Here is a 21,581-nt window from a genome sequence, read left to right as displayed (position 1 = left end):
CCGGGGACAGGGCCGGGGGGGGCAGCGGGCGGGGGGCACCGGGCGCGGGGCGGGGCGAACCGGGCGGGGGCGGGGCGTCCGCGGCCCCGCCGGCCGCCGCCAGCCCGTTGGGCCTCCCGGCCGCCGGGGGGCGCTGTTTCCGCCGGGGCCGCTCTGGTGTCCCCCCCCCGCGCGCGGCTCGGCGCACGTGGGTCCCGGCGGCGGGGCCGGCCCCGATCCAGAGCCGGGCGCCGTCCCCGGCCCGGACGGGCCCCGCGGCCATGTTCGCCGAGGAGAAGTGGGACGATGGGGCGGAGGGCCCGGGCCGGCCGGTAAGGGGAGCGCGGGGCGGCGGCGGGCCGGTCCCTGGGCGCGGGGGAGGTGACCGGCCCCCCGCCCTCCGCAGGGTTCCCCGGGGAAGCGGCGGCGGCGGCCGGAGCAGTGCGCGGCCAAGCCCGGCCAGGACGGGGAGCCCGCGCGGAAGCGGCCCCGGGGGCGGCGGCGGAGCGGGCAACGCCCGGACACAGGTACCAGGGCTCGGCGGGGGGCCGTGGCGGGGGCTGGGGCCGCCCGCCGCCGCCCTGACGCCCCTCACGGTGTCCCCAGACGCGGCGGCCCAGCGGCCCCCGCCGAGCGCGGAGCCCGGTGCGGCGGGGCCGGGGCCGGGGGAGGCGGCGCGGGGTCTGAGCGGGCGGCGGCGGCGGCGGCAGCAGAAGAAGAAGGACCGGCAGCAGAAGAAGGACCGGCAGCAGAAGGACCGGCAGCAGAAGGGCGAGCCCCCGGCGGGGCCCGGCGGGGAGCGGGACCCGGAGCCGCCCGTCGCGGAGCCGGCGCCGTCGGGGCGGTCGGCGGCGCTGCGGGCTCGGATGGAGGCGCGGTTGGTGTCGGCCCGGTTCCGGTACATCAACCAGCAGCTCTACACCTCCACCAGCCGGGAGGCCGCCCGGCTCTTCCGCAGCGATCCCGAAGCCTTCCACATCTACCACCGCGGCTTCGCCCGGCAGGTGGAGCGCTGGCCCCAGAACCCCCTGCACCGCATCGTCCGCTACCTGCGCCGCCGGTGAGACGGGGACCCGCCGGGGCTGGGGGCACGGGGCGTCCTCAGCCCGCCTCCCCCCCGACTCATCTCCTGCCCCCTCCCAGGCCGGCCACGCTGGTGGTGGCGGATTTCGGGTGCGGAGACTGCACGCTGGCCAACAGCGTCCGCAACAAGGTTCACTGCTTCGACCTGGTGCCGCTCAGCCCCCTGGTCACCGTCTGCGACATGGCCAAGGTGGGGACCGCGGAGGGGGCGGGGGGCTCGGCAGGGTGTCGAGGGGGGCTGGTGGGTTGTGGGGGTCAGGGCTCCCTCCTGGGGGTCCCGGGCATGAGAGGGAGCACGTGTCTGCTCGGGAATCCGGGGCACCCCAGTCTGCCGGCTCCCCAGGGAAAGATGCTGGGTTGAATCCGAGAGCCCCGGGAGCAGCAGCGCACGGAAGGGCTGCCCCAGGCCCGTCACCGTCCTCATTCTCCTCCTTCTCCCGTGGGTGTCTGGCAGGTGCCGCTGGCGGCCGAGTCGGTGGACGTGGCAGTGTTCTGCCTGGCGCTGATGGGCACCAACCTGCAGGAGATCCTGGAGGAGGCCAACCGCGTGCTGAAGCCGGGGTAGGCAGGGCCGGGGGCCGGGCTGGTGTCGGGGTGCCCCGGGAGGCACGGGCCAGCGAGCGGCGAGGAGAGGAGGTGATGGGCCGTGCCCCGGGAGGTGTCACCGCTCAGGGCCGGGGTGTTCGCAGGGGTACCCTGATGGTGGCTGAGGTGGCCAGCCGCTTCGAGGACATCCGGGCCTTCATGAGCGCCATGGCTCAGCTGGGCTTCAAGAGCGTCTCCAAGGTGTGTCCTCGGGCTCCCTGTGCCGGCGGGGAGCGGGCCGGGGGGTGGTGAGAGCGTATGGGGGTCTGGGGGACCTGCGGGGGCTGTGGTGAGGGGGTCTGAGGGACCCAGGGCCCACAGGGGTTGTGCTGGGGTCTGAGAGGAGATTTGGGGGACTCGGGGGCTGTGGTGCCGGGGTCTGGGAATGTGGTCTTGGGGAAACCGGGGCCCACTGGGGTCTGGAACAGGGTCTGGGGGGCCTGGGGCCCATGGGGGTTGTGGTACGGGGGCTGGGGGCACATGGGGCATGGCGGGGGTCTGGGATGGGGTACGGGGCACTGGGGCTCACTGGGGAGAGACGCTGTTGCGAGGCCTGGAGGAGGTGGTGGTGGAGTCCAGGAGTGGGTTGGTGGTCCCGGGGCCCACGGGGATGTGCTGTGGGGTTTGGGGGCCTGGGGGCCCACAGGGACACAGTGTGGGATGCGGTTGGGGGTGATGGGGCTGGCAGGGAGGCTGTGATGGGGTTGGAGGTCCTACAGGGTTTGGGTCCATGAAGGGGTTGGAGGTGATGGCGCCAAGAGGGAGGCAGCGAATGGGGTCGGGGGTGCCGTGGGGATGGGGTCTGTGAGGGGGTTGGGAGCAATGGGCTCGGGGGTCCTGCAGGGACAGTGTCTGGGAGGGGGTTGGGGGGCGATGGCGGGGTTAGGGGAGATGGGGTCAGGGGTCCAACAGGCACAGGGTCTGTGAGGGTGTTGGGGGTGACAGTGACGGGAGTCCCACGGGGATGGGGTCCATGAGGGTGTTGGGAGTGATGGCGTTGGGGGTCCTGCAGGGATGGGGTCTGGGAGGGGGTCGGGGGTCCCATGGGCATGGGGTCCATGACGGCGCTGGGGGTGACAGTGACAGAGGTCCCGCGGGGCCGGGGTCTGTGAGGATGTTGATGGGGGTGACGGGGCTGGGGGTCCCGCAGGGTCGGGGTCCATCAGGGTGCCGGGGGTGACTGTGACAGGGGTCCTGCAGGGACGGGGTCCATGAGGGTGTTGGGAGTGATGGGTTTGGGGGTCCCACGGGGCCAGGGTCTGGGAGGGGGTTGGGAGTGACAGGGTTGGGGGTCCTGCAGGGATGGGGTCGGGGGTCCCATGGGCACGGGGTCCGTGAGAGTGCTGGGGGTGACAGTGACAGCGGTCCCGTGGGGCCGGGGTCCGTGAGGGTGCTGGGGGTGACAGTGACAGGGGTCCCGCGGGGCTGGGGTCCATGAGGGTGCTGGGGGTGGCGGGGTGCTGTGGGGCCGGGGTCCCTGAGAGTGCTGGGGGTGACAGTGACAGGGGTCCCGCGGGGCCGGGGTCCGTGAGGGTGCTGGGGGTGGCGGGGTCCCGTGGGGCCGGGGTCCGTGAGGGTGCTGGGGGTGACAGTGACAGGGGTCCCGCGGGGCCGGGGTCCGTGAGGGTGCTGGGGGTGACAGTGACAGCGGTCCCGTGGGGCCGGGGTCCGTGAGGGTGCTGGGGGTGGCGGGGTCCCGCGGGGCCGGGGTCCGTGAGGGTGCTGGGGGTGGCGGGGTCCCGCGGGGCCGGGGTCCGTGAGGGTGCTGGGGGTGGCGGGGTGCCGCGGGCACTGAGGCGGCGCTGCCCCAGGACCTGTCCAGCCCCTTCTTCTACCTCCTGGAGTTCACCAAGGCCGGGCCCCCCCGCGGCCGCCCCGCACCCGGCCTGCGCCTGCTGCCCTGTCTCTACAAGCGCCGCTGAGGGCGGGGCGGGAGGGCGGGGCATGCGGAGGCCCCGCCCCTCGGCCCCGCCCCGCGCGCCCCCAATAAAGCTGCTGTTTCCGCACGAGCTCGCACTGCGGTGGGCGGGGCGGGGAGGGGCGGCGCGTGCGCGGGGCGCCCGGGGCCTTGGGCGCTCGGCGGTGGTTCCTGCCGGGGATGTCGGGGCCGGGCGGGCCGGGCCCCGGCGGGGGGAAGCTGGACATCAACCGCGCCGGCGTGGCCGAGCTGGAGGGAGCTCTCAGCGGCATCGGTCGCCGCCGCGCCCGCGGCATCGTGCGGAAGAGAGAGGTGCGGGCGGGGGCGGCGACGCGGGGCCGCGGCCGGGCCTGGGCCTGAGCGGGGGTGGCGGGGCCCGGGGTGTGCGGGGAGCCGGCCCCGGGGGGCGGGGGGGCTCGGGGAGCCGGGGCGCGGTGGGGCTTGTCCGTGGGGCCGCTCCGGGCCTCCCCCGGTGCTCGGGCCGCTCCGGGCCCAGTGGCAGGGCCTTGCTCGGGCTGAGGGGCCGGCAGTGTCCCCGCCAGCCAAGGGCCCCGTGTGCCGCGGTCCGCAGGCCGTCCCGGACCGGGGAGCGGGGGTGGGGGGGGCCGTAGGCCGTCCCCGAGCGGGAGGGTCTGTCTCGGGTGGCCCGACCCTTGCCCCTCCCGGCCGTCCCCCGCCTCGGGGCGTAGGGCAGAGCCTCGGGGGCGGCGGCAGGTGACGTTGCGGGCAGACAAGGCCGAGTGTCCGGGGGAAGGGTCAGGAGCGGGCCGGGGGAGCGTCCCGGGGGAGCGCCGGCCGGGAACGCCGCCGGGCCCCGGCGTCCGGGAGGGACGGGGAGGGAGAGGAGCCGGCGGGGGGCGGTCACCGGCGGTGACACAGCCACGAAGGAGGTGAGCACGGTCTCGGGCTGTGTCGGCCGTGGCGCTTCCAGCAGAGACGGGGCCATCAGTGCCAGCTTTTTGCCGTTACCGGCACGAAGAGCTGGCGAGGCGGCGGCTGGAGCACGGCACCGGTGTGGCAGCGGGCAGGGGGACGGGGGAGGCTGGCCTGGCAAGGCAAAGCTGGATGAGCTTGGCTTTTTTTGGCCTGGAAAAGAGGAGGCTGAGAGGGGCAGGGTCACCGGCTATAAATACAGCAGGAATGTAAACACCCTGCAGGCGGAAGAGCAAGAGCCATTTAAACAAAAGGCCGGCTGGTGTGAGCACAGGTGAGGATGGAGTTACAGGAATGAGGATTATCGCTAGAGCTCTGCTTTTGGGCAACACCGTTTCTAGGGGAGGAGCAGCAGAAGTGCCTTAAAATGGTGTATGGTGAATTTGAAAGGATGATCGGAACCTTGTCCTGGCCCTGACGGCTGCGTTAGCCGGGAGGCGTGGGTGCTTTCCACCCTGGGGTCCCAGCCCCTGCTAACAGCCGGGCCGTCCCTGCTGGGTCTAGGCCCTTCAGGCTTGTGACTGAAGCTGCTCGGGGTCGGTTTGGGGTGCGGGTCTGGTCTCCAGTAACGCCTGGTTCTGTGCGCAGGGCTGGGCAGGGCTTGGCCTGGCATTTGCAGGATGGTGGGTGCCCTGCACTCACAGAATCACAGAATAGCCAGGGTTGGAAGGACCCTCGGGAAAGCACCCACTCCCACCCCCTGCCAGAGCAGGGTCACTCAGAGCAGGCCGCACAGGAACGCGTCCAGGCAGAATGTCTCTAGAGACAGAGACTCCACGCACATGCGTGCGTGTGTGTGCCTGTGCCAGGCAGGGGGTAGGGGCTGTTTTCCTCCCCTGGGGCTGCAGAGAAGGGAGATGGACCGTGTGGGCCGGGGGACGCTCCCAGTCGTGATACCGGTCAGCTGGAAGTTGCAATTCCCCTTTCTGAGCCTTTAGCCTTTGCTGCCGGCAGCGCCGGCACTGTGCCTGTTCCTTGGCACTGTGCCTGTTCCTCGCAGGCGTTGCAGTTGTTGCTCGGGGTAGGGACAGTTTGTGGCGATGGGGGGGGATGAGATGGGAACAGCTGTTTTGGGCAGAAAGCATCCCTTCCCTCGCAGGAGCGAGGACTTGCAGTGCGCAGGTGTCGCCCTGCAGTGGCACCGTGACCCCCTTTCTCGGAAGGGAGCTGGTGTCTGGAGGCGAGGGGCGAGCTGGTAGGTCTGGAGTGGCCGGGGAAGGGAGCCTGGTCCTGCTCTGGGGCTGGTCCCTGGGCTTCTCAGCTCCGTATCGAACCTTACCGCTCTTCTCACAGGAACTGAAGGGTTTCAACTCGCTCGATGATCTCCTCCACGTCAAAGGCATCACCACCCGCATCCTGGAGCTGAACAGCCAGCGGATGACTTGCAGGAGGCGGCCGAGCAGTGAGGAAGCTGCGAGGGTGAGCCCCACTCTGCAGGGGGACGGTAAAGCCCCTGTGCCTCAGGTAGGAGAAGAAAGGTGGAGTTCTGCCTGCTGTGGAGGTGATCCCGCCTCCAGCGGCGTGGGAATTGGGGTGGGGTATCTCATACCGGGAGAGGTGGGAGCTGGTGGAGGGAGGGGACGTGTCTGCTCTGGGCACTGGAAGAGGGAGGCCCAGGGATCGCTGCGCCCTCTCAAACAGCCAAGCGGCCTGTCCACAGGCTCCCTGCAGGGTGGCAGCCTGTGTTGAGGAGTGTCCTGACGGACAGCTGAGATGCTGCAGGCCCAGCTGGCTTTCATAGAATTGCCCGAGTTGGAAGGGACCTGTCAGATCATCGAGTCCAACCGTCAACCCAATGCTGCCAAGCCCACCACTAACCCATGTCCCTCTGCACCGCCTCTGCCCGGCTTGTAAATCCCTCCAGGGATGGCGACTCCACCACTGCCCTGGGCAGCCTGGGCCAAGGCTTGATAACCCTTTTGGTGAAGACATTTTTCCTCATATCCATCCTAAACCTCCCCTGGCACAACTTGAGGCCGTTTCCTCTTGTCCCATGGCCTGTTCCTTGGGAGAAGAGCCAGACCCCCCCTGGCTACCCCCTCCTTTCAGGGAGTTGCAGGGAGCGAGAAGGTCTCCCCTCAGCCTCCTTTTCTCCAGGCTGAACACCCCCAGCTCCCTCAGCCGCTCCTCACCAGACTTGTGCTCCAGACCCCTCACCAGCTCCGGTGCCCTTCTCTGGACACGCTCCAGCCCCTCAACGTCTTTCCTGTAGTGAGGGGCCCAAAACTGGACACAGCACTCGAGGTGGGGCCTCCCCAGTGCCCAGTACAGGGGGACCATCGCTGCCCCAGTCCTGCTGGCCACACTGTTCCTGACACAGGCCAGGATGCTGTTGGCTCATATTCAGCTGCTGTCGACCAACACCCCCAGGTCCTTTTCCCCCGGGCAGCTCTCCAGCCACTCTGCCCCCAGCCTGGAGCGTCCATGGGGTTGGGGTGACCCAAGAGGACGACCCGGCACTTGGCCTTGTTGAACCTCACGCCACTGGCCTTGTCCCATCCGTCCAGCCTGGCCAGGTCCCTCTGCAGAGCCGTCCCACCCTCCAGCACGTCAACACTCCCACACTCACCTCTGTGGTGTCCTGCCAGGGCCCGCAGTGGCCCCTCAGCACCAAGCCTTGCCGGGAGCTGCTCTGGCCATGGTGATGTGTCTGCCCCAAGGTCCCCCATAGAAATAATGTTCTGACCCCAAAGGACGCTTGTGGCTTCCTGCTGTCCCCCTGCCCCAGAGCAGCTAGCCATCCATCCCTAGGGTTCCTGCAGACAGTCGTTACATTCCACTAATTGTTTGTCGCTGGAGACCAGAGCTAGGTGTGGAGAGAGGTTCTTCCCCTGGATCGAGGAGGAGGCCAGAGCCCGTGTCTCTTGCCAAGCGCTACCCTGTTGTCTGTGGCCAGTGTGCTGCCTGCCCGGGTGGGCTCCGGGGGCTTTGGGAGTGCGTGGTGCTGCAGTGCCGTCTGTGGGGCTGAGGAAATGGGGGCATGAAGAAGGACATGGAGCTGTTGGAGCGGGGCCAGAGGGGGCCCCGGGGATGCTGGGAGGGCTGGAGCCCCTCTGCTGGAAGGACGGGCTGAGAGAGCTGGGGGGGTTCAGCCTGGAGAAGAGAAGGCTCCGCGGAGACCTTGGAGCCCCTTCCAGTCCCTCAAGGGGCTCCAGGAAAGCTGGGGAGGGACTCTGGATGAGGGAGGGGAGCCATGGGACGAGGGGGAAGGGGTTTCCACTGCAAGAGGGGAGACTGAGCTGAGATCTCGGGCAGAAATTCTTGGCTGTGAGGGCGGTGAGCCCCTGGCCCAGGTTGCCCAGAGAAGCTGTGGCTGCCCCATCCCTGGAGGGGTTCAAGGCCAGGTTGGCCGGGGCTTGGAGCAAGCTGGGCTGGTGGGAGGTGTCCCTGCCCAGGGCAGGGGGTGGCACTGGGTGGCCTTTAAGGTCCCTTCCCACCCAAACCAGTCTGTGATTCTGTGAAATGCGCCCACTGAAGAGCAGCTCTGTCCTGCTGTGCTCTCGAGCAGGCCAGGAGGGTCGTTGTTGGAGGGTGTTTTGCTGCCAGGGAGGTGTCAGTGACTGTCCTGCCCCAGGAGCACCATCCTGGGGTCTGGATGGGCTTTAAGGTCCCTTCCCCAGCCCTTGGTCTGACCCCCACGTCTAGTTGCCCGAGGAAATGCTTGAGGCTCCTGGGCTCGGTGCTCCCTCCTGAGCTGTGTCCGATGGGACACTGTCTCCCGCCTCCTGCCCGAGAGCCCAGCCCTGTTCCTGGCTTGCCCATCAGACGGGGTCCGGTCTGACCGGGTGCTGTGGAGGTGACCGAGCTGCCTCTGACCCGGGGAAGCTCCCAGGGCTGGGCACTCAGTGTGCGCTGAGCCCTCGTTTCTGCAGGTAAATAAACCCAGCCCGAACTGCAGCGAGCGTTGCCTGGCTTGGTAGGAGCCCTGTAGAACAGCGGGATTGTTCCTTCCCCAGGTGTGATTTTTGTCACCAAATCACCTCTCCATTTCTTTTCTTCTCCAACAAAAGTATCTTCTCCGGATTTTGAATCGTTTGGGCGAGGAGATTGAGCAATGCCTTCGCGTTTTAAGGGTTCTGTGTAACAAGGTGGATTGGGCGTTGCGGGATGCGAACGTGTGGGGCAGCACGGGGGCGGCACTGCTCTGCTGCTCGCACTTCTTCAGGTTTTGAGCCTGAAGCTCGTGCCGAGTGCGACCCCTCAGTCCTTTCCCGTGACTGCTTTACAGGAGGCACATCCCTGGTGCCTCGCCGGCCCCGCTCTCCCTGCCCTTAGAGGGAGAACGTCGCCTCTGGGCGCATTGAAATGTGTTTAATTTGGGTGAGCCCAGCTTGCCGAGTGATGCAGGTCACCCCGTGTGACCGTCCCCTCCTCGCTGCCTACCTCCATGTACGATGGAAGCCAAAAAGATTCTTATCTACCTCCGTATTGTGAATAAAACAAATATTGACTGCTCTGGTTTCACACACGCACGCCCTTGTGGGTCTGCACTGGGCCTGGCAGCGGGAAACCCGCTGTTTCCCAGTAAAGGGCTACGTTCGGAGGTCTGTCCGCTGGCCCTTGGTCTCCGCCATCCCACCGAAGCCCTTTCGAGGCGCCGGCGTGCCGCTGTTTTCACCAGAAGCCTCTGCCCTGGGCGAACGCTTTAAAGCGTTTGAGTACGACTCGTTGATGGGATTTGTGTAATTGATTTTTTTTTTTTTTTAAACCAAATGTAACACTGAAAGGAATAAACTCAACTTTATTTGAAAAAGCCTATTTTCATAAAGTCTCACCAGCCAGTACGAAGCAGGTCCCCGTCATTTCCCTTTTACTCGCTGAATCCCGCACCGGCCCCTCGATTGCCCGACATCGGGCTGGGTAAAGGCTTGTTGTTCTCCCGCCTGCCTCGCTTTTGGCACGGCTTTGGCACTCCTGGTCTTTGCAATTTCTCCTGCGTTCCAAGATTTATCGAAAATAATTGCCGTAATCCAGTTGATCTGTGGATCTCTAGGATTCTGCGGTGCAAATTACCCTGGGCTGCCAGTTGAGGTGTGTTATTGGCGTGTGGGAAACCAGTTCCTCATTCCCCTGTGATGGAGGGGTGGTGGTGTGCTTCCTCTGAGTAATTACTGAGTCCTTCTGCTTTTTCATCCGTGTGGGGTGTTGTTCGTAGCGCCGCTTCCCTGGGGGAGGAGGGGCGCGGGTGCCATTAGATGGGCACACGCTGATGACGACTCTCGAGTCATCGCTGCCCCGGGTCAGAGTGGCTGGAGGGGGACGGGGCTGGAACGCAGTGTGTGCCCCCCTTACCCTGCCGGGAGCTGCCGGCCGTGGCCTCCCCTGCGGCTCTGCTCTCCGCTGGGACGAAGGAAGGGCTGTTCCCGGCTCGCCGTGCCGGAGGTGGGGAGCTGGTGCTGCGGGTTGGGCATTGCTGGGCACCGCTGATGCTCCGGTGGTGTTTGTGATCCCCGCTCAGCCGCAGAGTTGCCACCTGCCGCCCAATTTGGCCACGTCACCAAACGGGCTGGGAAGGGACCTGTCTCCAGACCCTGCTCGGCTGTAGCTGCCCCGTGTCCCCACAGAGCGCCTTGGCTCAGCAGCCTGCTCCCCTCTTCCCGTTTTGGCTCTGCTCAGTCCTCGCCCCCTCTTCCCAGCTCCTCACCCCTCTTCCCTGCTGCAGGGGAAGGTCCTTGCGTTCCCTGGGCCGTGTGTCTGTCACCCTCCAGGCCCAGGGCACCCTGCGACTGGTGCATGGAGCTGCCGCAGACGGACCTGACCCTGCCTCTCCCTGTCTTGTAGGTGGTGGCCGAGGAGGAGGAGGAGGTTTCGGGGCCCTGGGAGCCGGAGCGCTCTGGGAAGGGGAGCCCAGGACCGGGACTGGAGGCTGATGGCTCCAGAGGGCCGGGAGCACAGGAGCCCGTCAGGTCCACCGTCTGCGGGGAGCAGGAGGAGGAGGAGGAAGAGGAAGAGGAAGAGGGGAGCTGCTACAGCGAGGAAGGGGAGGACGGCAGCAACGTCTACTTCTACTACACCATCGGGGAGCGCTGGATAGACTACCTGCAGCGGACAGAGGATGGTGGCCTCCTCCGCCACGTGCGGCCCAAGGTAACGTCGCCGGGAGCGTGGCCCCAGACAGGGGTTTTGCCCTAAGGAGCGGGGCTGCCCGTGCGGTGGGTGGCTCCTGGGCAGGGGCTGGCACTGGCGTGTTGCTTCTGGTCCCATCCCGGTGGCTGGTGGCCTCAGAGCCTACGGACGCCCACCGCTTGCTGTGGCGGCGGGGCCAGCGCGGGCCACGGGCTGCCGTAGCTCCTCGAGCCGGTGCTGCTTGGGGTGTGCGTCTGTCGCTGCTGCTGCTGCAGACCCCCAGGACACGCCGGGGGCTCGGGGCTGTCGGCTGGGTGTTAGCTGGGCTGGGAGCTCCCTGCTGCAGTGCTGGTGGTCGCTGGCCTCCCCGGCTGTTAGGGCCGGGGGCGGGAGGCACAGCCCCAGCCTGCCCGAGCGCTGCCGGCAGTCCCAGCCCTGCCCGTCCCCGGCAGAGCCACCCCTGCTCGGTGCTGGGGTCCCGGCGTCGCGGTGCAAAGCCTGAATGGGGCAGCAGGAGCCTGCAGGGGGACAGGCAAAGGCCTCGGGGGGGTTCTGCGGGATGTGGGCGTTGCGGTCAGAAGCCCCGGCCAGCCCTGGGCACGGGGCTGCAGCCGGTGCCCGGGCTGGTTACCCAAGGGAAGGAGCCCCTGGCTTCCTACCTGGGTTGGGGGAGCCCTGTGCTGACCGTCTGGTGGCCACCAGTGCTGTCTGGTGGCCACGCCGCTCTCCCCGCCTTTCCTCTTCACCTTGCATGGAAGGGTGTAGGTTCCCTTTGGTGCAGCCACATTGGGGCACGGTCTGATGCTCGTCCCGGCACAGCTCTCCCCGTAGCTGCTGAGCCGTGCTGGGCAGGAGGCGTCAGCCGCGTTCCGGGCTCAGGCTGCAGCTCCGCCTGCTCCCTGCTGGACTGCTCCCAGAGGAGGTACCAGTAGGTTTTCTCAGCCGCTGGTTTTGTCCCTCTGCACCTGGTTTGCTGACTTTTTCCCCTGCCGGGTCCGATACTCCCCTTGGAAGGGCTAAGGCTCGTTTCTCCCACAGACGTTAACTCTTCTGTCAGCTCTAGAGCTCTCGGGTGGCCTTCAGCTTCCCTCTGCAGTCCCCAGTGTCAGCGTGGGCTCAGAAGACTCACTGGGCTGGGTCTCCTGCTTTTGTCAGGAAGTCAGTGACCCAGAATGCGCACAGAGCCTGCTTTAACTCGCCTTCTCCTCGCAGATGAAGCGGAAGTCGGAGAACGGCCTGGATGGCAGGGCCCTTTCCCCCGGCAAGAAGCTGTGCAAGGGCTCCGAGTACAGCAGGTGAGACGAGCGCGCTGCCTGCTGAGCAGCGACCTGCGCGGTGGGAAAACCTCCTCCTACCTGTCCCCTGCCTTCCGTCATCCGGGGCTCCTGCTGAGGCTGTGGAGCCTCCGTCCTTGGAGACCATCTGGGTGGTCTTGCTGGAGCAGGCGACCTCCGGAGGTGCCTCCAGCCTGGGCCAGCCTGTCGTTCCGTCGCTCCGGGCTGGGCAAAGGGGGCTGCGCGCGTAGCCCTGGTCCTGCTGGAAGGGATGGGGAAGGGGGTCAGCCTGGCGGGAGGCTCGGGAGACCTTTGTTCTGAGAAGCGTTTGCGCGGTGTGCCCAGAGCAGCACTGGCACGTCTCACCTCTGCTTTGGTCTCTCCCGGCTGTGGCCCAGGACGCTGGGTCCCTGCATGCCCAGTCCCACCACCACCTTCGGGGACCTGCGTAACGCCAAAGCGGGCCAGGCGCGCCGCCGCCGCATCCCCTCGGTGGCGCCTCCTCCCGAGCTGCAGGACTGGCTCCGCACCTTCCAGGTGAGCTCGGGAGCCTCGCCGAGGGCTCGCCTTGGGGGTGCCGGCGGGCACGCAGGAGGGCAGCCGAGCCCTGGGGAGCCCGTCTGCGTGATATCCACCACAGGCAGTGGTTTGGGTCCCACGATGGATTTTTAGGGAATTTTTGTCCCCGGTAAAGGAGCGTAGAAGTGGTGTTAGCCCCCATCTTGCTCCCGTTCGTCCTGGGGTGGCATTGCTTTGTCTGCCGTCACACGGCACCTGGGCTCTATCGAATGTGACTCATGGAGCTCCCGACCCCGTCTCCGTGGCTTCTCTCCATCTTGGCATCTGGGCAGCAGAGCCCAGGCTGGCTCCAGAGGCCCCGGTGGCCCGTCCTGCCCATGCGGGTCGGTGCCTCTGCAGGGTAGGCTGGGGACACAGAGCCACCGGGGAGCCTGCGAGGGCCCGCCGTGCGCGCAGGCGTCGTGACCGATGTCCCTCTCCCCAGCGATGGAGCGGCCCGGAGAAGCTGCTTGCTCTGGACGAGCTCATTGACCGCTGCGAGCCCTCCCAGATCAAGTACATGATGCAGGTCATCGAGCCCCAGTTCCAGAGAGACTTCATTTCCCTGCTGCCCAAGGAGGTGAGTGGGGGCAGGGGACAGGCTGGCCCCGGTGCCCACGGGGAGCCCACTGTGCCCTGGTGACTCGGCTTCCACTCCTGCAGCTGGCACTCTACGTCCTGTCCTTCCTGGAGCCTCGGGACCTGCTCCGTGCTGCCCAGACCTGTCGCTACTGGAGGGTCTTGGCTGAAGACAACCTGCTTTGGAGAGAGAAGTGCCGTGAAGAAGGTAAAGACCCCTCCTCCGCGTGGCACGTGGCACGTTGCGGCTGCAGTGGGGTAGCCCGCAGCTCCCAGGGCTGCGCATTGTGTCAGCTCCCCGGTAGGGTGAGGGCACGGACCGCCTGCGTACCCTGAGACATCACGCTGTCTTCTCCTCCTGCAGGCATCGAGGAGCCCTTGAACCTGCGGAAGCGGCGCCTGCTGAGCCCCGGATTCATGTACAGCCCCTGGAAATTTGCCTTCATGCGGCAGCACAAAATCGACATGAACTGGCGCAGCGGGGAGCTAAAAGCCCCCAAGGTGGGTGCTTTCAGGAGTCCTTGCTGAGAACCAGGCTCTAGAGCTTTGCCGTGTGGGAAGCTGGTACAGGAAGGAAGTAGCAGAGAAATGTCCGTGACCAATAGGATGAGAACAACACTAAGAATTTTAAATTGCCTCGGGAAAAGATTCACAAGTCTGGCCTGTCTTCAAGGACGCGCAAGCCGGAGGCGTTCACCTGGAAGTATTTTAATTTAAAGGGCCTTGAAGCTGTAGATCACGCCGGCTTCCCGCAGCTCCCGTCCCTGCCTGCGGAGAGCAGTTCCAGAGCGCAGCGTGCTCGGAGCTTTCTGTGTGCTCCGGCTGGCAGCAGGGCTGATCGCGGGACAGGGCTGCAGTCCTGCCAGCAGAAAAAGGGTCACCCTGGGGGGTTTCCATCCCTTCGCCCCTTCTCTGGGCACCTGAGGCAGGGCTGTAGCCACCCTTGGCAGCCAGGGAGCGGTGCAGCCCCGCTGGGGCTCAGCCCAGGTCCCAGAACACTTGGGTGCTGGTTTTGTCTCTCCCTGCCAAGGTCCCCGCCTGCCCCTGTCCCTGTGCAGAGCAGGGGGGGGCAGAGCCCCAGCCACCCCGTCTCTCGGGTGAGAGTCTCAGCCCTGCTGCTCTCCGCCTCCGGAGATGTTTTTCCAGGCCCACGCTGTTTCCAGCCCCTCTCCAAGCCCCTGCCTCGGTGGTGCCGAGGGGAGCACGGTGCTGGGCATGGTGCCGTCACCGCCGGGGCTGCACCCCAGGCAGCCCTTTCCCGAGACCCCCAGCACCTTGGTCTCTGCGTCCCCCAACAGCAGAGCTCCCCAGGGCTCTGCCCGCGGGGACATCTGCCCGTGGGGACATCCACCCTCTGCCTGCCCCTGCCTGAGGGAGTTCCATACCTTCCCTGCCAAGGGCGGCTCTGGGCCTGTTTCCACAGCCAGGTGCCGCTCGCCCCCGTGCTGCCCGTCCCCGTGGCTCGGCCGGGTCTCTCTGAGGTGTCCCCTCCTTCCACGGGGTCCTGCCCCGTCTCTGCCCGCAGCAGACATCGCTCGGTCCTTGCCCGCCCCTGCTGCCCTCGTGGCACGCCGCCGCGCTGGGGAGGGGGCAGCTGGCGCGCTACCTGCCCTCCGCCGCGCGGCAGACGGAGCTGCTGGTCCTAAGCGCGCTCTGGCTGACGGCCACCCGCTTTTGATCCGGGACAGAGGCCGGCTCTGTGCGCCACGGCTTGTGCGGCCTTAATAGCCACGAGGGTCCATCCATGTTTTGGGGTCCCCGGGTAGCCCGCTGTCCCCCAGCAGTAGCCGCTGAGTGCCCCCCCTGCTCCTACCCATGAGCCTGCGCAACAGGTGTATCATAACTTAATGAAACAGGAGCTCAGCCGTAGCGTGATCGTTGTCGTCGCGGGTTCTGGGCAGATGGTAACGGTTGACCCCCTTCCCGCCCGCGTTGGGAACGGTGGCGTTGCTGTCTCTACCCAGCTTCCTGGCAGCTTCGGGCGGTTTGGGACCCTGGGCAACGGCCTGGGATTTGCATCCAGAAAAAAACTCCAGGAAATAATACGTAGGGATTGAGTTGGGCATTGGAGGCAAAGTCATATTCGGGCCGGTCAGTACTGGGACAACATCAGGGTTCTGCAAAGGGAGGGAAACGGTTGTTTTCCCAAGAGAGCAGGACTTTTTTGGGGATGTTTAGATTGGACACTAGGAAAAAATTTTACACCGAAAGGGTTGTCAAGCACTGGACCAGGCTGCCCAGGGCAGGGGTGGAGTCGCCATCCCTGGAGGGATTTAGAAGCCGGGCAGACGTGGTGCTGAGGGACATGGGGTGGTGGTGGCTTTGTCAGTGTTGGGTTTACGGTTGGATTTGATGGTCTGAAAAGTCCCTTCCAACCTGGACAATTCCGTGACTCTATGGTTCTGCTGTAGCTGCTGCCCCGCAGAGGAGCAGCAGGGGGTGGGACAGCTTATGGGGGCCCCTCGTTCTTCCTCCCTCAGCACTCTCCTCCCCCACCGGCCGCTCCGGGGCCCTGGGCGGCCTTCGCTCCCCCCTCACCCGTGTGGTTCTCCCTGCAGGTGCTGAAGGGACACGATGACCACGTTATCACCTGCCTGCAGTTCTGTGGCAACCGCATCGTCAGCGGCTCGGACGACAACACGCTCAAAGTGTGGTCCGCCGTCACGGGGGAGGTGAGCTGCTCTCCGCTCTGTCACGGGCTGCTCCGCCGGCCCGGCAGCCGTGCTCGTCCCCCGCAGGAGCGCCGGGGGCTGGGAGAGGCATCGGGGCCTTTTAGGAGGGTTTATCTTGTCTCTGGCAACGTGCGGCCGGGGAGAGGGTTTGATGGATGGCGTGGCTGCAGGAGCAGTGGGAAGAGCTGGCTTAAGGCCTGCTGGTGCAGGAAGAAACCGGCAAGAGTTGGCCACGCGTGTGTTCTGCTGGCAGTTGGCAAGTGTGGAGCACCCTCCTGGCGGTCCAGGGCGGGCGAGAAACTCATTTGGGTTTAGAATAGCTTGGGTTTAGAATCGTTGTCACGGAGAGGACGCTGGTGGGGGCCTGAGTGTCCGCAGGGGGCGGGTTGCTGACCTGACGAACTTTACCGATGCTGGAGGAATCCTGCGCTTGGCTTTGCCTTTTTGCGGCGGCGTTCGGCCTTTCCCAAACCAGCGTCTCGCGTCTTGTTCTTTGCAGTGCGTGCAGACGCTGGTTGGCCACACCGGGGGCGTGTGGTCTTCCCAGATGCGGGACAGCATCGTCATCAGCGGCTCCACGGACCGGACGCTCAAAGTTTGGAACGCAGACACGGGGGAATGCGTGCACACGCTGTACGGGCACACGTCCACCGTGCGCTGCATGCACTTGCACGGGAACAGGTAGGGGGTGTGATGGCCTTTGGGGCCCGCTCTGCTCCCCACGGGATATGGGGCAGGGGAGGTGCGGAGGGACAGGGACCGGGCTGAGCTGAGCCGTAGCTGGAAGATGCTGCCTGGGAAGAGACATCCCTGGGGGGGATAAGCTGGGGCTGTCCCTCGGGGAATCACAGAGTTGTAGGGGTTGGAAGGGACCTCTGGAGACCATCCAGTCCCACCCCCTGCCACAGCAGGGTCACCCGGAGCAGGTGGCACAGGAACGCGTCCAGGCGGGTTTGGAATGTCTCCAGAGATGGAGACTCCACCACCTCCCTGGGCAGCCTGTGCCAGGGCTCTGCCACCCTCACAGCAAAGAAGTTCCTCCTCGTGGTGAGATGGAGCTTCCCGTGGAGGCTCCTGTGCCCGGGGCATCTCACCTGGGCAGGGCGCGGGGTCGACACGGTGGGGCTCCATGCGCACCCCTGCCCACAGGGTTGTGAGCGGCTCACGGGACGCCACTCTGCGTCTCTGGGACATCGAGACTGGGCAATGCCTGCACGTGCTGATGGGGCACGTGGCCGCCGTGCGCTGCGTGCAGTACGACGGGCATAAGGTGGTGAGCGGCGCTTACGACTACACCGTCAAAGTGTGGGACCCCGAGAGCGAGAGCTGCACTCACACGCTGCAGGGACACACCAACCGCGTCTACTCCTTGCAGGTAGGACCCCGCTCCCCTTCCTTCCCGCCCGCCCACGCCGCTGCGACAGGCCGGGGGCTGTCTCCTCACCCCGCGCAGGTGCCGCAGGGACGCACGAGCTGAGTCTGTTCCCTGCAGGTGGGACGCTCTCTGCCCCTCCGCCCTGACCCCCCCCACACGCACGCACTGCGGGAACGCGCACCCCGTGTCCGCTTCCCAGAGGGAAGATGCCGCCTGACGCTCGCGCCCTGGTTTAGCCAAAGGGCGCCTGAGCCCATCGCTTCACCCGCCGTGCCCCGCGTCCCCGACTGCGAAGAGCCGTCCTCCCCTCTCGGCCGTGCTGACCTGTGTCTCTCCGGGCAGTTTGACGGGACGCACATCGTCAGCGGCTCTCTGGACACCTCCATCCGAGTGTGGGACGTGGAGAGTGGGAACTGCCTCCACACCCTGATGGGGCACCAGTCGCTCACCAGTGGCATGGAGTTACGTGACAACATCCTTGTGTCTGGCAACGCTGACTCCACAGTCAAGATCTGGGACATCAAGACGGGCCAGTGCCTGCAAACGCTGCAGGGTGAGTGCTGGGCAGGGGGGAACAGATCCCCTCGCTGGGGGGGCTGGAGAGGGCCATGGTGGGGAGGGACTCTGGATGAGGGAGGAGAGCCATGGGACGAGAGGGAAGGGGTTTCCACTGCAAGAGGGGAGATGGAGCTGAGATCTCGGGCAGAAATTCTTGGCTGTGAGGGCGGTGAGCCCCTGGCCCAGGTTGCCCAGAGAAGCTGTGGCTGCCCCATCCCTGGAGGGGTTCAAGGCCAGGTTGGCCGGGGCTTGGAGCAAGCTGGGCTGGTGGGAGGTGTCCCTGCCCAGGGCAGGGGGGTGGAACGAGATGATCTTTAAGGTCCCTTCCCACCCAAACCATTCTATGTGGCTCCCAGCTGCCAGATGGCGGGGGGCAGGCAGATGCTGCCCAGCAGTGGGTGCTCCCGGAGCGCCTGGGGCAGGAGGTCTAACAGGAGGAGAAGGAGGAGGAGGACTAACAGACACAAGAATGCCTTCTTTGCTTCGGTCTTCACTGTTAAAGCTGTCCCTCATGAATCCCAGGCCCTGGAGGCAAGGGGGAAGGTCTGGAGAGAGGAAGAGTTTTCCCCAGTAGAGGAAGATCACGTTAGAGACCACCTGGCCAAACTGGACATCCATAAGTCCGTGGGCCCTGACGAGATGCACCCGCGAGTGCTGAGAGAGCTGGCAGATGTTACTGCTTGGCCACTCTCCATCATCTTTGAAAGGTCATGGGGAACAGGAGAGGTGCCTGAGGACTGGAGGAAGGCCAATATCACTCCAGTCTTCAAAAAGGGCAGGAAGGAGGACCCAGGGAACTACAGACCAGTTAGTCTCACCTCTGTCACTGGGAAGGTAATGGAGCGACTCATTCTGGATGTCGTATCCAAGCACGTTCAAGAGCAGGAAGTTACTGGAAGTGGTCAACATGGATTTCCCAAGGGTGAATCATGCTTGACCAATCTCATAGCGTTCTATAACGTTGTAACTGGTTGGCTGGATGAGGGCAGAGCAGCAGATGTCATCTACCTTGACTTGAGCAGGGCTTTTGACACTGTCTGTCATAACATCGTCCTTAGGAGACTGAGGAAGTGTGGACTAGAGGAGGGGACAGTGAGGTGGATGGAGAGCTGGCTGCGTGACAGGACTCAGAGGGTCGTCATTAATGGAGCAGGGTCGAGTTGGAGGCCTCTAACCAGTGGTGTCCCGCAGGGGTCAATACTTGGACCAGTATTGTTTAACGTATTCATCAACAGCCTGGACGAGGGGAGAGAGTGTATGCTCAGCAAGGTCGCTGATGATACCAAACTGGGGGGGGTGGCTGAGACCCCAGAGGGCCGTGCTGCCATCCAGCGTGAGCCAGACAGGCTGGGGAGCTGGGCAGAGAAGAACCTAATGAGGTTCAACAAGGACAAGGGCAGGGTCGTGCAGCTGGGGAGGAAGAGTGTCAGGCAGCAGTATGGGTTAGGGGTGGACCGGCTGGAAAGCAGCTCTGAAGAAAAGGATCTGGGGGTCTTGGTAGACAGTAAATTATCCATGAGCAAGCCATGTGCCCTTGTCGCCAAGAAGGCCAGCGGAATTCTGGGCTGCACAGGGAAGAGCGTGGCCAGCAGGTCAAGGCAGGTCATTCTCCCCCTCTGCTCTGCACTGGTGAGGCCACAACTGGAGTACTGTGTCCAGCTCTGGGCTCCCCGGATCAAGAGAGACAGGGAACTACTGGAGAGAGTCCAGCGTAGGGCAACAAAGATGATTGAGGGATTGGAGCATCTCCCTTCTGAGGAAAGGCTGAGAGAGCTGGGACTCTTTAGCCAGAGAAGAGAAGGCTGAGGGGGGACCTTCTTAATGTTTACAAGTATCTGAAGGGTGGGCTGAAGGAGGATGGAGCCAGACTCTTTTCAGTGCTTGCCAGTAAGAGGACGAGGGGAAATGGGCACAAGCTGGAACATAGGAAGTTCCGATCAAACCTGAGGAAAAACTTCATCACGGTGAGGGTGAGAGAGCACTGGAAGAGGCTGCCCAGGGAGGTTGTGGAGTCTCCTTCTCTGGAGACTTTCAAGACGTGCCTGGCTGCAGTGGTGAGTAATGTGCTGTGGGCAATGCTGCTTTAGCAGGGGAGTTGGATAGATGATCTCTAGAGGTCCCTTCCAACTCTGAAATTCCATGATTCCGTGACACCCTCTGCTTCCAGGGCCCAGCAAGCACCAGAGTGCCGTCACCTGCCTGCAGTTCAGCTCCAAGTTCGTGGTGACCAGCTCGGACGATGGCACCGTCAAGCTCTGGGACCTCAAGACGGGCGAGTTCGTGCGCAACCTGGTTGCGCTGGAGAGCGGGGGCAGCGGGGGCGTGGTGTGGCGCATCCGCGCTTCCAACACCAAACTGGTGTGTGCCGTGGGCAGCCGCAACGGCACCGAGGAGACCAAGCTGCTGGTGCTGGACTTTGACGTGGACCTGAAATGAACCCGGCCGGGGCAGGCTGGGCTTGGAGGATCCCGCGGGCTGGGCGTCGCGGCCGGGCTTGGTGGGGCTGGCCCCAGAGCAGGCGCTGGCCCCCCCGCGGGCTGTAAATACTGTTTGCAGCTGTCTGGGCCTTATTTATATATGTGTGAACTCCCCGTGGGGAGCCTGCGCCCGGCTGGGCACTGTACAGAGGAAGCAGCATGTTTTGTACACACTAATATATCGATTTATTTCTGTACCCGGGGCATTCTTTCCCCTCGAGCCCTCCCTTCCCGGGGCTCCTCTCCTCCGGGGAGCGGTTGGTGGCTGCAGCCCGTCCCCTTCGATTCCGGGCTTTTCCTTAGAGCCACTGGCCACGGAGACCCGCTCTCTGCCCCGGCGAGCGTGCCCTTGCCTGGTGGAGGGCTCTCTGCCTGGCGTCCCCGTAGTCCGTAGACTCCGGCGTCTTTCTTTTGGGCAGGGATGGACGCGGGCTGGCGGCGCGCGTGAGCGTGGGCAGACCTCGCAGGGCAGTACCGCCGGCAGCGCGGCCCCGTGGCCGGCCGGGCGTGATGCCTCCCGACGCCGTCCCAGGGAGACGGAGCCCAGTGTGGTGCCTGCGAGGGAGCAGTGCTGCGAGCAGACGCGTTTGCCCTCCCGCGCCGCTCCGACCCAGCCGGAGGGACGCAGACGGGGCTGGCCCGCGGGAGGGATGGCGCGGCAAGGAGCAGCTGGAAGCATTCCGCGGGGGGATGACGCGGGGCCTGAGCTTCTGCCGAGCGGAGGGTTGTCTGCAGTGGGGAGGGTGGCTCTGCTGCCACCCCGGCCCCCGAGATCCGCCAGGGCTGTGGGGAGCGGTGCCAGCTGGGGCTGGGAGGCAGAGGGGGAGGCGGCAGGGGGCTGCCCTGCCACGGCACCGGGCAGGGCCGTACCAGCCGGCAGCGGCTGCAGCGTTCCCAGACGCTGCCCTGGGACCAGTGGCCCAGGGGGCGTCCAGTGCAGCCACAGCCGTGGCAGCCACCCACGCTCCTGGGGGTGACCGGGGGGGGCCGTCCCTTCAGGCCGTCCTGTGCGCAGCCAACGACCTTCTCACCGGGTGCAGCGGAGCCGGGGACCCTCCGCGCTCCTCCAGCGGGAGCTGATGGAAGGGTCAGGGCTTGGGCCGAGATTGTCCGTGTGGGAGGTGGCTCCTGCCGCCCCTCCCTGTGTCCGTAGGTCCTGCTGCAGCCCCGAGAGTGGCACAAGTCTCCGTCTTGCCGGAAGCCTCCGGGCTGGTCGCTGGTTGACCAGGGGCTGCTGGGGCTGCCAGGCGCGCTGGGAACGGAGGAGACGGGGGAGCGCGGCACAGCTCCGGGAATGGAGGAGACAGGAGAGTGCGGCACAGCTCTGGGAACGGAGGAGACGGGAGAGCGTGGCGCAGCTCCGGGAACAGAGGAGACGGGAGAGCGCGGCACAGCTCCGGGAACGGAGGAGACGGGAGAGCGTGGCACAGCTCTGGGAACGGAGGAGACGGGAGAGCGTGGCACAGCTCCAGGCTGTCAGCCACTCCTCCTGCAAGCCCTGATCCGCTCGGGCGAGGGTGGCTC

The 21,581-nt window shown here is 65.6% G+C and overlaps 1 protein-coding gene across 2 annotated transcripts; it reads left to right on the top strand.

Moving 5' to 3' along the window:
- The first annotated feature begins 150 nt into the window (after positions 1–150).
- On the top strand, positions 151–20,254 carry RRP8 (ribosomal RNA processing 8). Of its 2 annotated transcripts, XM_063328868.1 has the most exons (18): positions 151–311; positions 386–506; positions 586–1,039; positions 1,123–1,252; positions 1,517–1,623; positions 1,752–1,848; positions 5,792–5,962; positions 10,280–10,585; positions 11,777–11,859; positions 12,237–12,375; positions 12,842–12,976; positions 13,060–13,183; positions 13,340–13,476; positions 15,534–15,647; positions 16,147–16,328; positions 16,797–17,022; positions 17,365–17,575; positions 19,748–20,254. In XM_063328868.1, the coding sequence occupies exons 1-18, from the start codon at positions 261–263 to the stop codon at positions 20,014–20,016; spliced, it is 3,057 nt and encodes a 1,018-aa protein (XP_063184938.1). In that variant the 5' UTR covers positions 151–260; the 3' UTR covers positions 20,017–20,254. The 2 variants fall into 2 exon arrangements, with proteins under 2 accessions (XP_063184938.1, XP_063184947.1); XM_063328877.1 differs by lacking the exons at positions 151–311; positions 386–506; positions 586–1,039; ... (1 more) ...; positions 1,517–1,623; positions 1,752–1,848 and adding an exon at positions 3,672–3,877.
- The last annotated feature ends 1,327 nt before the right edge of the window (positions 20,255–21,581 follow it).

Source organism: Chroicocephalus ridibundus, chromosome 1, assembly GCF_963924245.1.
Source record: "Chroicocephalus ridibundus chromosome 1, bChrRid1.1, whole genome shotgun sequence".
In the NCBI taxonomy this organism is placed as follows: Eukaryota; Metazoa; Chordata; class Aves; order Charadriiformes; family Laridae; genus Chroicocephalus; species Chroicocephalus ridibundus.
This window is presented reverse-complemented; position numbering and strand designations above follow the sequence as displayed.